Source organism: Sebastes umbrosus, chromosome 13 (genome assembly GCF_015220745.1).
Source record: "Sebastes umbrosus isolate fSebUmb1 chromosome 13, fSebUmb1.pri, whole genome shotgun sequence".
Classification (NCBI taxonomy): Eukaryota; Metazoa; Chordata; class Actinopteri; order Perciformes; family Sebastidae; genus Sebastes; species Sebastes umbrosus.
The window spans coordinates 19,872,386-19,887,961 of NC_051281.1; the positions used below are offsets into that span (position 1 = coordinate 19,872,386).

General features: G+C 38.6%; 1 protein-coding gene across 1 annotated transcript; it reads right to left on the minus strand.

The window, feature by feature from the left end:
- Positions 1 to 93: 93 nt before the first annotated feature.
- Positions 94 to 12,164, minus strand: LOC119500777 (immunoglobulin-like domain-containing receptor 1). The gene is made up of 8 exons (XM_037790689.1): positions 11,798 to 12,164; positions 8,640 to 8,810; positions 5,067 to 5,216; positions 4,477 to 4,596; positions 4,239 to 4,385; positions 3,935 to 4,060; positions 2,388 to 3,238; positions 94 to 787 (listed from the first exon to the last, which is right to left on the minus strand). Exons 1-8 carry the CDS (start codon positions 11,847 to 11,849, stop codon positions 749 to 751), a joined length of 1,656 nt encoding a protein of 551 aa, XP_037646617.1. The 5' UTR covers positions 11,850 to 12,164; the 3' UTR covers positions 94 to 748.
- Positions 12,165 to 15,576: the final 3,412 nt, after the last annotated feature.

Genomic DNA, 15,576 nt, shown 5'->3' on the forward strand with positions numbered 1-15,576 from the left:
CATACATACATGCATACATACATGCATTCATACATGCATTCATACATACATACACACACACACACACATAAATGACCCACTTCACACTTGCTGTATCTAAAAAGGTTTATTTAACACTTTTCATCACAATACATCTCTATTCATGTTTGTAATAAAATACAACACATTTTTTATTGCTATCTAATAATGTTATTATGGATGAAAGGTAAAAAAAGACTTTAAATAGTACAAGAAATTATGCAAAAATAAGAAATTATTTAAAAAAACAAAACAAATAGACACTGTATCTGTCTCACATAACGTGTTCAGGATAATGGACCTAAATAACCCACAAGATCTCACAGTATCCAACAATCTGCTAGTTGAAACTGATGAACATTTACTTCACAAACACTTAAAGAAGGATACTTTTATCCATCACCAGACACAAGTTACACCATTTATTACAGCTAGGACAATAATCACACACAGGCTTAATATAACTGCATATTATCTGCAATTTAAAGCCTCAACTGAACAGATTTTCTTCATGCATAAATCATATTCTTCATTGCAATCACATACAGTGCATACCGAGTGAAAGTATATCCATGCAGTACATTTTTCAGGAGTCACAATCACATTTCACGACAACTATATTCTTGCACGCTGATTGAACAAATGAAGGTACGTACTGTTTGTCTTCATTTTCACCGTTCTGGAAACATTCAGGAAAAAGTAAAAAAAAAAAAAAAAAGATAGAAATGCTTCAGATGATATAGCTGGTGGCGCTATGGGAACTTCTATCCTAAGAGAGAAAAGTCACAGAGGTGGAGTTAAGTTAAAGACGGAGATATTATTATTTAATACCAGTGGTGGAATGTAACTAAGTACATTTACTGAAGTACTCTACTTAAGTAAAGTACAAGTGTGTCAAAATTGTACTTATGTATTCCCATTTTATGCAACTTTATACTTCTACTCCACTACATTTCAGAGGGAAGTATTGTACTTTTAACTCCACAACACATATTTTACAGCTATGTTACTAGTTACTTTTTACTTTAAAAAAAAAAAAAAAACATGATATGATGCAGTACTATACTGTTAATCTACCCAGTACTATAAAGTAACTAAAATTGTTTCCACATGTATTCGTTAGGACTGCACAATTAATAAAAAAATTGCGATATGGCCTACTGGAATTTTCGCAGGATTTGTTAAAGTCAGAATATTTGTTAAAGGTGAAATGTGTGTCAAAACACCATTTTAAATTAAATATTGTTATGCTCCAGAGATGTCCTGGCCTACACATCATATTCTACAGACTTAAGAAAACATCTTTGATTGGTACAGATCCCTGCAAAAATCATTATTATCATTATACCATTAATATGTTTTTCAATGAAAATGAGAATAATGATGGAAAAATGTTCATTCCCTCTACTATCACAAATCATATCGCAGTTGCAATATCAGTAAAAAATAATCGCAATTAGATATTTTCTCAAAATCGTGCAGCCCTAGTATTCGTTAGTAATAAAAAAGAATACACTTTAATAATATAACACTGTGAAATGAGCCATTCTGCATATTAAGTTTACTTTTGATACTTTTAGTACATTTAGCTTATAATACTTTTGTACTTTTACTGACATTTTGAATTCAGGACTTTTACTTGTGATACTAGTATTTTTAGACTGTAGTATTTCTACTTTTACTTAAGTAAAGTATTTAATTACTTTTTCCACCACTGTTCAATACACACAAGCAGAAGAAAAGACCAACAGAAGTACAAAAAAGTGACGAAAGAAAGGAATTAGTCAAGACTAAACAAGACTGAAGTCTACAGCCATGCTAGCGGTTTGCGAGGCTGTACTTGGGCACACAGTGATGTTTTGAGCTAAATAATAACCTCAGCATACTAACATGCTCACAATGACAATGTTATCATGCTTAGCAGGTATAATGTTTATCATGTTTAGCATCTGAGTTTAGAAGGTTAGAATGCTAATATTTGCTAACTGGCACTAAATACAAAGTACAACTAAGTCTGATGGGAATATCTTTAGTTTTGCAGGTATTAGGTCATAAAGCGAATATTGGACAACTTCAAATTTTGACCTGACCTCATAGTGGCGCTAAAAGAAAAGTCATTACAATTCATCGACTGGGGACATGAACGTCTCCACAAAATGTAACGGCAATCCATCCAATAGATGTCAAGAAGAGATATATATTTCACTGTGGACCAAAGTGGTTGAATGACCACTAGCATGGCTAAAAGTGATGTGAAGGAAAGAAGTCAAGACTAAAATGAAAAAAAAGAAAGTAACAGGAGACAGACAGCAATGAAACAAAGAGAATAACTCTCATCAGACAATTGGTTCTGAGTATTAGGATCTTACAGAGAGGCGGTCGTAGGTCCTCCGGCCGTTACTGCGTACAGGCTGGCTCTCAATGGAGGAGTAGCTGGGGGGCTTCTCTGGCCAATCCTTCCCTTTACCTCCTTTCCTTCTCCTGCTGTCCTCCTCCTCATCGGAGCTCCAGGATCCTTTGCGACGCAGAGGAGGTGAATAGCTCCTCTCCCTCCGAGCTGCTCTGCTCTGCAGCTCCTCCATCAGGTCGTCACGACTACGAGCGCGCGGCCTGGATCCACCTCCTCTCCTTCCGGCCGAGTCTCCTCTCGCATTCCTCGAACTCCTTTGTGGTCGCCTGTTCTCCCATTCGGAGTCATCGCTGTTTTCCCGCAGGATCCCTCGTCTGGGAGGAGAGACGTCTCTATAGCCGACGCGGCTGTCACGTGGGAGACCTCCCCCGGAGCGGTTTGTACTCCCACTGGACTGACCGCCTCCAGGCCCCCTACGTGAGGAAAAGCTGGGCACACGCTGGATTATAGGAGGCAGGGTGATCACCCTTCTCTCCACCCCTCTCACTCCCATGTCACCCAGGGCTGACAACATGCTCGGGGGCCCCGGCGTGTAGGGGACTGCCGGAGGAGCCCTCGGCTGAGGCTGAAGTTGAGGCTGTAATGGGTGCACATTTTGGTGAGTGTATGGAGCCACGTCCAGCCCCCTCACCTGGTTCTCCAGGTAGTCCAACACCTGACCAGTGCCACCACGAGCGCTGCTGTGCACACTGCCGTTCACGTGGTGTAGAGGAGGAGGCTGATGCTGATGCTGATGCTGCAGGGCCATGGGGGGCAGCTGCATGGGAGCCATGGCAAAGTTTTGTTTGGTGGGGTAGTCCGAGTATGAGCCTGGAACAAAAGTGACAAGAGAGCTCAGGCCACTTGGGGGCACCAGAAACAAGCTGTAAACACAACATTGTCACATTTTCATCCTATAAAGTTGGTATGTTGTTCGCAAATGTTTCAATATTTACACATTCAGCAGATTCAGAGCAACATCATTCATTTTTAATTGTTTTTGAGTCCAATATTCTCTCTCTTATAGCTCTGTTTTGCTCTCTACCAACTCCAGAGGGAAATAACTGGCTTTTCTTTAGCTGCTAAATGCTCCACTATGTTCACCAGCTAGTCAACAACTTTGTTTGCTGCTTTGTTGTTGGGCAGGTAGCATCCAGTTGGTTTTAAGAGCTTTTTTTTTTCTGAAAACTGCTGCCTGCTGTGGCTGAAAGCCCTGTCAGAGCAGTGAGAGTGAACTGAAAGTGAGCTGAAAGACACTAAAACCAAGGACTTTGACCTTTTCTCTGCATGTTTTCAGGTAAAAAAAAAATACTTGTTGGACTATCACTTAAAGCACCAAAAACAGTTTCAACATAATGCGTCATTTGCTTGATATAAATATAAAAAAAGATCTAAAATATGGACATAAAAGTAGTGTTCGCATTGTGTGGACAATGTGTCCTAACCAAATCAAACATACGCCCTTGGGTCTGGACGAGAATGACGCAACAAAGGGAAGTCTTTTGTGTGCTCTATTGTGTCACTCACCTGAATACAGTATGGGAACGCCCTGGGAGGAGAGGTTGGAGCTAATTGGAGCATAAATGGGTTGACCGGTCGCCCAAGGAGCCATAGCCTTCTGAGCATCTCGTATCATCCTGTGCTGCATCACAGCTGAAATCAGAGCAAAGACGGGGTCAAAGGTTTGAGTGATTCGGTAGTGACTTAGCAGATTTTCATATATAGGCTTGAAAAAATACAGAATCTGCAAGAGACAAACTTAGATCGCTGCATAAACATTTGTGTAAAATAATCTGTAAAGTGTATTGTTTCATAAATGCATCTGTTGTACCTTTCTCCGGACAGCAGCATGTTTGAGGACAACACGGGCAGCGGACGTAGCAGCAGCACTTCTGCGGGCAGCACTGACAGCAACATATGCAGAGGAGCATGATGAGTAGGAGAGCGCCGATGATGATCAACAGGACGGTCAGCCAGTCTGGAACAGGTAACAAGACACATGATTACTGATATTTCAGGCTAAAAAAAAAAGTATTTTCAGAGCCACAACCACAACTGAGGAAACTTACGGTATACGATGAGTTTGACTTCACGATCCGAGTCACCCGTCGTGTCACCGGCAGCGTCGATGCTGCAGAAGTACACGCCGTTATCCCACCACATCACCTCAGTGATGACCAGGTCAGCCTCTGTTCACAGACAACGTCACATTACTTCAAAATACAATAAGACAAGAATATTTAGGTTTAAGGTTCTCCTGAATAACGTTGGTCTATTGGTCCATTTTTAGGGGCAAATACAGTTTACATAAAAGGAAAGTTTTCATAGTGTTTTTTTCATATTGCATTGCTGATACTGTATGCTAATAGATAAAGGAGTGATGATACCGTACATGCTTTGAATTCCTTAGATAAAGCTCTGCCGTGTTCTCAGCAGGCCGGATGGCATGCAGCAGAGAACGTTCATTACAACCATAAGAGACTTTAACTTGCAAAAAATTACTTGTGAGCATCGCTGCATATTTGTAAAGAGGACTTTCTACAACCTAAAAGCATAAAAGATCACTCAAGAATATAGAGTAGTCCTCTCCGCCATCTGCCTGTACACAATCAAGCTTTTGAACGGCAGTGTATCTCCATTATGATGGTGTCAAACTTACTGTTTTGAATGGTAATTTTACGTTCTCTGTATTCTGCGCCCAGCATGGGCTCATTAATGCCCCTCTTCTGGATCACGGTGCGGACCGTGCGCTGGCGGTCGGGGCAGTCATTGGCGGGGTCCTGACCCAGCTGCAGAGCGGCCTGATAGCCTTCAGAAACACAGGAGAATACAATGAAATATGTTCAGTTTATCAGTCTACCTCATGCAGCTCAAACCATCATAACTGTGGAACTAATTCCTCCAGGAGAAAAACTACAACAACCAGTTCAGTAGGTTAGTAAAGCTAAAGTCAATGAATAATAATGTGGTAGCCATTAGTGAAAAAAATGTAAACCGTACAAAAATACACTGTTTGTGTGTGTTGCTGCTGCTTCAAAGTTAGTGTTTGCTTAATGACAGAATTACTGATAATGATATTACAAAATACTGCTACTCTAATACCATATTATCTATGAGAAAACAGACTTTTGTTTTAACTTTTCAAAGACTGAATAATGATTAAAACAAAATAACAAGCCAACAAAGTGACCCATCAGTTGTATATCATTAGGGACAAACAGTCATTAAAGCGTGGCTCTGAGAATAATCTCTTGGCGTCGTGTTTGGAGAATATCTGCCATTGGTTACAAGTGAGGTGCAACCATGCATGTATTTAGGATACACAACAGAATTAAATGTATCTGTATTTTTCTGCATATAATATTGCAAACAATACAGAACAATACATTATTTCATATGCTGTGAAAGTTACAGTGAAGTGTCTTTTTTGTGTGTGTGGAAAATAGGAAGTTTCTATCCGTTTTTGTAACGAGTGTAAAATGTACTAAAGGAAACAGTAAGTTCAGTAAGATCATTTCTAGAAATTAAATATTTTCAATATGAACAACTGCAGTGGCTGTGCTGTAGTAAATGAAAAGCCAATAGATGACCCTGGGCCTCTCTCTGTTTGGAAATATACAATCACATGTAAACATTACTCAGCACTGAGAGAACATGCACTTTATTCAACAAGTGGGTTTAATCATCAGGTAGGAAACCTGATGATTTCCACGTGTTGGCTGAATAGAGTTCCAGCAAGTTTGTCCCCTGAGCACATAAAGTTATCTCAGTGACTTTTCAACCACACAAGCACAGGTGTAATTAATCAACGTTATCTGACTGCTGTTTCATGTAGACGTCCCAGTCAGACGTGCAGCACCATACAGCTGGAACACCTCACTGGACATTGTTAATGTTATTAGTAACACCTGTTCTTTTCCGGCTATGACACGTTAAAATGTCTGCAGTGAAAAAGGATTGTCAACAATACATCTGACTAGATTTCAAACTGAGAAAACTATTTGTTCAGTTTGTGTAGATTAGACAACGCTACTTTGGTCAACCCTGTCCTCTAGAAAATGTCTTTATATACCACTTTGCTTTGGCAAGTATACATACAGTCGGCATTCATGGGAACGCCCATAAAACGTCACATCCGCTTAACGCCGTGGGGGAAAATAAAGCATTCGCTACCATGCCCAAAAGCTGCTGTGAAGCTTTCTGCAAGTTAAATAAACTTAAAAATCCGGACCTAAAGTTTTATATTTTACCCAGCAGAGAGACAGAATCTGATAGGAGACAGCCAGGATTGTACCATTCTCCTGTACAGAAACCCAGGTCCGATGAGGCTTTTCTGTCACCCTCAAGGATGGCTTCACATCACAACGAAACAGACAAGTGTCTGACCTAGACATTTTGTGATGGAGTACAACCCCCACAAAACCACTGGTGAAGAAGTTGTGAGCTTCCAAGGACCTGTAGTTAGGTGTGTAAATCCCTGTGTGAAAAAACAGGCTAATGGCATTGAGTAACATTAGCGCTGCTACTGTCTTGAAACTGCATGGAGTTCACTCAAATATTCAAGTCTACATCATCATAACAGTATATGGCTGTACGGTAAGTTTAATTCATTATATATATTCAGTAAATGTAATAGTGTCATTTACCAGGCGATTCAACCAGATAGCAGAATATATCTGGGATGACACTTCGGGCCATTTAGTTGGGTCATTTGTCCAGTCTTTTATAAGATATGGACAATAATCTACTCCGATTCTGCCTAATTTTGTATGTAACGTTCTTTGTCGAGTGAGGTCAAGGGTTCTATATAAGACATGGCACTTTTGTGGGGGGAAAGGATTGTTTCCCCCACGGCGACTCCGTCCTAAGCCGCGCCCCGACTTATGACACGATGCTGACTATATGTATGTTTTAGTGGAAAACGTAATGCCAGGATTATGTTCTGTGGCAACGTTTTTTTGAGTGAAGGAAATGCTATGTTTTTGTATCACACCACAGATGTAGGGAGGTGGTAGGGATCGTTTTAAGGCAACAATAGCACATTGGTTACGGTTAGAGAAAGACTGTAGTTTCAGTTAAATGTTAAAGTAAACACGCCTTGTCTCTGTGTCTGGTGATATGACTAAGTAACACATTTGCATAATACCTGCCCAGCGGCTAGTTTGGAACGCCCTCAAACAAAGACGGTTAGAGCGAAGCTGGAGCCATGCCAATTGAAAGAGGCTGGGTCACACGTCATTAACACGTCATATCTTTGGGGTACAACGCAGTAAAATCTGGTCTGCGCTCACTGAAATTGAGCCAATCGCAATGTACGACCACAACTTCAGTTACACTGCGCATGTGTTATACCCCATAGCCCAAGGCCCATGTCCGCCCGTGTCCCAGCCCCCTTCAATAGGCCTCGGCTGGAGCAGAGTCCAAACAGGCTGGTTTGGTTGACCAATCACAACAGAGTGGGCCAGCTGACCAATCAGAGCAGACTGTGCTTTTCAGGAGCTCAAATAGAGCGTTTCAGACGGAGGGTGAAAAAAGGTTGGTATGAGAAAAATAAAGTGTTTTTTGAACATTAAAGCATGTAAACGTGTTCTAGTGGCTCGAGGCTACATTAGCCACTACTAACACAACACACCTGAATCTCGGATTGAACTGACGGTGGTCGGGTTGCATTGTGGGTAATGGGTAAGTGGATGGAATAAAAAGACGATATCTCTCATTCTGCGGCATCAATTTTGATACTTTTTTGTAAGCTGTCCATCGTGAGTCCGACAACTTTATAAGAGTAAAATATTAAACATAAAAAAGCACTAATCATGCTTAAGTTGCTAAAAGGAGATAATGTATTGCAAGAGCGGATATTATGGGAAAAACAAATGAAACAAGTTGTCAGTGATCAGTTGTGATTGATATGTTTTTTAAAACTATTCCTCATTATTTGATTAATGATTTAAATATTACTGGGAGACAGGGTTGGCCGCATACAGTTCAAGCCTTCTAGTTAACACTTCAATGTAAAAATCCACTTAAACAGCAAATTAACACAATATTTATTGTTTAGGTGACTCTTCTGAGCGTGCAAAGCCAAGCATGGGGTTTCTAAAAACTAAACTAGTCTTCAGTGCTCCAAAGAATGAAAACTACTGTGAAAAAGTGTGTCACTATTTTTTTATGATCTGGTTCAGCTACATTATTGCGCATTAAAATCAGTGTCTCCTTCCACCTGCAGCCTCACCTGTGGAGTAGAACTCCAGCACCGGGTCTTTGCAGAAGGACTTGTACCTCCAGGTGACCAGGACGTCCTGAGGGTTCGCTGAAGTCGAGTAGTCACAGCGAATGATCACAGAGGCAAACAGAGTTGTACTCCTCTCCGTCTCTGGAACAATCACCTGGATGGACAGCAGCTCTGATACAAGCAGGAGGAAGAAGAAGAATGATAAAATGTCAAATAACAACACGCAAAATATCAAAATTACTCTAACTTTAGACAGTAAAATGTTCCTTGTGTGTTTGTGTTACAGCTTGGCTCTTGAACAGGATTGACAAGAATGTGACCAGACTGGTTAACGGTTTACAATAGAAGTCATTAAGTGTGTGTGTGTGTGTGTGTGTGTGTGTGTGTGTGTGTGTGTGTGTGTGAGTGTGTGTGTATTGTACTATATCATTAGAGATAATAACAGTCGTCAATCATAATAAGCACTGTAGAGTTGGAGAAAACAAGCTGATGACAGGCGACCACTGCTAAGTGAGAACAGTATGTTTGAAGTTCGAGGTCAAAGTTCAAACACTTTCTCTTTCGTTCACATCTGATATCTGAGATGGATGCTTGCCAGTAATTGTCCGGCAGGTGTTGGCAGTTTTTCTCAAATGATTTATGTCTCCAAATATTTACAGCAGATAGATTAGGGCTGCAAATAGCACTTCTTTTTTATTATCGATTAATCTGCCAGCTATTTTCTTTAGAAATGGTTGAATTGTTTGATCCATTAAAAATCAGAAAAGAGTGAGAAATGTTTATACCACTATGTGGCAGAGCTCACACACAGCTTCAAACTGCTTGTTTTGTCCTTCACTATCATAGAGGACATTTGAAAAGCTGGAGCCTGTGAATTTCTGATTTAAAGAGTACCCATCGTCATCGATTATCTAGTGTCACCGATTACTTTTTTTGTCTCTAAGTCACAACATGATATCCTGACATCATGATCAGGTGTTATCTATAACCCGGCAGTGTGTATTTTATCTACTTGTAGCAGGACAGTTAAAAAAAAAGAAAGTATTTTAATTAATGTTTTTGCTTTTATTCTTTTTGCCTTTATTATGTGCGAATACAATTTAAAACTGAACTCAGAACTGGGAACATATTCTATCAACCATCCTGTCCAAACAACACAGACATGTAAAAATCTTACAAAACTGACCTGCAGGTTTTCATAGTTTTCAGCAAAAACTAGATATTCCTGCACTACATAAAAAAACAAGCTATAAAATTGTTCCGACAGCGGTCCGAGCTTTATAAAAGTACAACTCTAAGCTGCGATCAGTATTCTGACATAAACTAAAGTTGTGATGTAGAACTGAGATAATTAGTTGATTCATTGATTTGTCGATTGACTTAATCTCCAACAATTTTAATAATCGATAAATGTTTAAGTCAATCCCCAAGGGGAAAAAAACGTTAGTGCTTTTCTTCGGGGGTTTTTTTTATGGTAAATTAATTAGAACTGTAATTTTGAAGGCGTCACTTCGGGCTGTGGGAACATGGCTGACATTTTGACTTTATAGATCAAACAATGAATTGATTAATTGACAAAGGATTTAGCAGATTAAGGCTACTACTATTTCCATTAGTAATTACTCAATTTATAATTTTTTCAATGAATTGATTAAAAGTTTAGTCCATATCAGAAGAGACTTCTTCAAATTGCTTCCACAGTCCAAAACGGAAGGTATTTAAAAAAAAGATTTTTGTGCTTATTTTTCATTCATTCAACACACAACACAGAAAACATACAACTTGGAGGAGAAACATATACAATTACATCTTTTTTATCGTATATTTTCACTTCTGTTCTTAACATTGTGAATAGATACTTCTTCATTGGTAATAATAATGTTCATATCACATAAACATGAACAAACATCAACTAGCTCACCTCTCGTACCACCAATTAACCGTTGTAACTGTAGTATTAACAGAACAAAACACAGGTGTAATAAAGGTATTTAATTATAGAGCTGCAATATTTAGTCAATCAACAGAAATTAATCTGCAACTTTTTTGATTATCCATTAATAGATTTTTAGATGTTTAAACCAATATCCCCTTTACAAACAAACGCACATTCGCTCATGCACATCACACACATTTCTTGTCTTTTCTGATATTTCTATTGTTGTTATTATATATATCTTGTTGTAATTGTTTGTCATCACTATTATGTAGTTATTGTATATCAAGCTTGTGTTCTCTATAACATTGTTAAATGTTGACACTATTTAGGTGGAGGTTTCAAATCATTTTTTGACTCTTCCTGCGCTGTATATTATTTTTTTTATGTTTGTGTAGTCTTAATTTGTAGCCTTACTGCATGAAACTGTTACTGATGAGACTTTAGACAGTTGATCAGCAGTAAAGTGCTGTTTTTTAAGATTGCATTATAGTTCAGTTAAAAAATGGCCTATTAGCTCCTTTAATTTAACAGGTTTTCTTTTGTATTAACAGTAAAGCACTGTTTTTTTTTAGCAATAACAGGTTAATACTGTTGAAATCCTGCTGTAAATTAACAGCAATTGTTTACAGTGTACAAACATATATATATGCAAATACACAAAAACAAATAACCCCCTCCATGTGGAATAATGGTATTTCTGGATCTGAAATCATAATTTCATATAAAAACATATAAAAATCAAAGTAAAAAAATCAAAGGAATTGGTGAGAAAAAAATCATTGCTGATCCACTGTGTGATGCCAGTTCAATGAATCTTTGTGAACACACACATGTCCAGAGGCCATCTTTTTGCATTTTTGCTACTCTGATGTCCTCAACATTTGTTCTCTAAGAAGGTTTGATCTAATAAAGAGTTATATTTAATATTGTCTTCTGTAAAAACCAGTCTGTGTGAGCTGTTTGGGTTGTTTTACAGTTTGGACAACATGTTCATAAAAACCTATTAGTAAGCAAGTATGCAGTCACGTGACAGCAGTGGCCTTGTCCTGTTTACACCTGTCGATAATTAACCTGAACACATCACTGCTAGTTTCGATTAGTTTGCTTAAAAGTGGCTTCACCCTAAATTCCTGCACATTCACTAAAAAAAAACAGATGAATAAAGTATAAATGTGAGTTCTAACATGTGTTTCTAGAGCACCTTTAAAGCCTCACTCACCTGTTGGCAGCTGAGCCAGCAGAAGCGCCATCATCAGTATCATGTTTCTCATCTGGTTGTTATCCCTCCGCCAAGGAAGCTTCTCTCTCTCTCTCTCTCTCTTTATCCGGTTGTAGGAGACTCAAAATCCACCAGAAACCCTGAATATGTGGAGAGAAACGTCCAGTATCCGCTGCTCTGCATAGTAACTCTTCTGTTTCTACTTTAAGACGACATGTTAGAGAGGCTGTGTTTGTTCAGACGACTGTTTACAGCCGCACTGAGGAACAACTTTCCCACAAAGAGAGAGAAAGAGAGAGAGAGAGAGAGGCGGATCTTCATCACCCTCCCCCCTCCAGCTCCAGGTGACATCATGACTCCGCCCCCTCTGACAGGTGCAACATGGAGGACAGAAAAAGAGGAGCAGGAAGAGCAAACAGCTGAGGTGATGTTTCCCCCAATTATCAACTCATTTGTAAACTGTCTCTTTTCTCAGGTTACCAATTTGATCTATAAACATTACATTTACTTATTGTACCCTTCAATTTAAATAATCTAAATGAATGTTGCTCCTCTTCTCTAGCCTACTGTTGAAGAGAGTGATAAACCTGATTTTCTTAGATTGCAAATGAAATATAACAGCTTTTTAAGAAACATTAAGAAAAATTGTTGTGGATTATCATTGAAAAACACCTCAGAATGCAAAAAAAGACAAAAATCTAAATATGATTTAAAAAAAGAACATTAAAGGGACTGTTTTTAAGAGTCAGAAATGCTTGTTAACAGCGACACCTGTGGCCGTTAAGTCAACAAAACTCAGCGTCGGGCTCGTGCTCGTGCTCGCTCTACATAGACATGAACGAGCATCGCTCAAAACAGTGAGGCGACACACGTCAGCTAAAACCACAATATCACTCTATATTTCAGCTGCTTGGCAGTAATGTTAGCTGACCAGACAAAGGTCTCTCCATGAATCACTGCTGATCCTAGTGTTGGCTTTTCCTGCTTCAATCTCCCGACCGCGGCCGGAGGGAGACACCGGCACCCGGTTGGAGACGATAACGTTTCTCATTGCGGAGCCCCGTCACTTCACAAGACACGGAAAACCTCTGTTGGTCTGGAGGAGCTGCAGCAGTTATTTCTGCACAAACGTCCACTGTACATTTACTAGATATTCTCAGAGCTAAACTAACTCTCCTGCAGTGTGGAGTGAGCGCGCATGCATGTGATGCAGAGCGAGCTGAGTGAAGGCATTATTGTACCCTTCAATTTAAATCCTCTCAAATTAATGTTGCTCCTCTTCTCTAGCCTACTGTTGAAGGAAGTGATCAACTTTATTTTCTTAGACTGCCAATGAAATATAACTGTCAGCTTTTTAATGACATTGAAAAAAACTAACATTAAGAAAAAATGTTGTGGATTATCGTTGAAAAACACCTCAGAATGCAAAAAAAGACTTTAAAATTAAAATTAAAATCAACAGTCTGTAATTGCATGATAAAAAAAGAACATATCACATTAATTTATTATTATTCATAACAGTGTTTTATGGAGATTTTTTTTTTTTTCAGAACTATAATTAAGGAACTATTGTTTCTTAAAGTAAAGTTCCTGATCAATTTTCCTGACAATAAGGTCTACATAGCCGACTGATTCAAAATGCTCTCCACACTGCCTTTAATAAAATGCAGGTTTATTTATTTATTAATTAGTCAAAGCTTGTCAAAATTCAATATTAAGTCAAATATATAGCCTACAGTATGGAATTAGCCTATAAATCAGCCTTTATACTACCAAAGTATTTCCACATATCTCAGGCCAAGATCATAATAAAATGGACATATTGTGTATTGATAACTGTAACTAAATCAAACAATTCATATCGTGGATCCATATGTTGATGAGACTTACTAATCAATCAGGTAATCTGTGGGCAAATTTAAATATGTTGAACATAAGAATGAGTAAATTGAGGTATAATTTATAATTATATGTCTTCCCCAAACAATTCCATTCTTTTAGTCAGTCTCCTCTTTCATAGTTTTTAAAGTATGACAAGGGTAAAGACAAGTAGCAATGGAGAAACAGACTTCATTAGCAAATTACCAATTTATGAATTAATTCTCTGCTGTGTTTTGGTTTGTCGTTCACATGGCAGATGAATGCATTCTTTATGTAAATGTTAACATCCAGTCCATCAGTAATGCCTGCCCTCATCGGTGTGAGAAGGAGTGAAGCCTGCATAATCTGAATACACTGAATAAAGTAGAAGCAGGTCAGCTCGTCCGATGTTTTTCAATTATTCGTTTGTGGCAAACAGCCCAAGTGTAAAGTTCACTCTCGGGATGAGTCATACTGAGCGAGCGTAGGAGCTCTTTGTGTGAGGATGTTTACGTCTCTTATCCAGGAGGAGGTGGACCCCAGCGAGCTTCGCTGTTGACACAAAACAAGCCCGCCTGGGCTGAACTCAAGTGCTGCTCTCAGCTCACTGAAGTGTGCTTGAAAACCTGAGAAAAATGCTGCGTGGATGAAAAAGCGTTGCCATCGCATCTGTGTCTGGCTCCACTCTGGACCTCGAGACATGCCAGTTTTTAAAATCCTTCCTTGTCAGTATCTGGGGAGGACGAACTAACTGCACCTTTCATCTTCTGTGTTTTGGTATCCAGTCTGCACAACACATTTATACTGTCATTTGTGGGCTTTGTTTTAACACGTTACCAAATGTTCTTCTGTTTTGTTTTTAAAGCAACATTTAGTCTTATTTTGCTCTAAATAAAGAGTGGTAACCTGTCAGGGCGTTGGCTTGTTGGTATCATGGAAGGTTTACTGAGCAGACCTACTGGGTGCAGGCCCTGTGGCACCTGGGCCAGAGCTTCTGTATGAAGTGAATGTTAACATTTCTTATTGGAAAGTCAATCAAAGGGAAACAAAACAACTACAAAGAGTCACAAAACAACTTACAAATAGATGCAAAACAACTACAAAGACTCACAAAACAACTACAAAAAGTCACAAAACAACTTACAAATAGATGCAAAACAATTACAAAGACTCATAAAACAACTACAAAGAGTTACAAAACAACTACAAAGACTCGCAAAACAACTTACAAATAGATGCAAAACAACTTCAAAGAGTCACAAAACGACCACAAAGAGTTACAAAACAACTACAAAGAGTTACAAAACAACTACAAAGACTCGCAAAACAACTTACAAATAGATGCAAAACAACTACAGAAACACAAAACAACCACAAAGAGTTACAAAACTACTTACAAATAGATGCAAAACAACTACAAAGACTCACAAAACAACTACAAAAAGTCACAAAACAACTTACAAATAGATGCAAAACAATTACAAAGACTCATAAAACAACTACAAAGAGTTACAAAACAACTACAAAGACTCGCAAAACAACTTACAAATAGATGCAAAACAACTTCAAAGAGTCACAAAACGACCACAAAGAGTTACAAAACAACTACAAAGAGTTACAAAACAACTACAAAGACTCGCAAAACAACTTACAAATAGATGCAAAACAACTACAGAAACACAAAACAACCACAAAGAGTTACAAAACTACTACGACGAGTCACAAAACAACCCACAAATAGATGCAAAATGATTACAAAGGGAAGCAAAACAACCATTAAAAGATATAGTACTTTTGTAAATGTTTTGAGACAAAGATGTGCCATTTAATACTTTATATAAACATTTTAAAGCTGCACACATGCTTCACACGATAAAGTGTGCTCTAGTGTTTATTCAGTTGTGTGTATTTGATAAGCT

Bases quoted from the DNA above. Each gene is read 5' to 3' on its own strand.
- LOC119500777 (XM_037790689.1), bottom strand. From the start codon at position 11,849: ATGAGAAACATGATACTGATGATGGCGCTTCTGCTGGCTCAGCTGCCA. The intron at 4,597-5,066 runs GTAAGTTTGACA...GTCTGTGAACAG, and splicing joins TAAAATTACCATTCAAAACA to AGGCTGACCTGGTCATCACT. The intron at 4,386-4,476 runs GTAAGTTTCCTC...TACCTGTTCCAG, and splicing joins AGTCAAACTCATCGTATACC to ACTGGCTGACCGTCCTGTTG.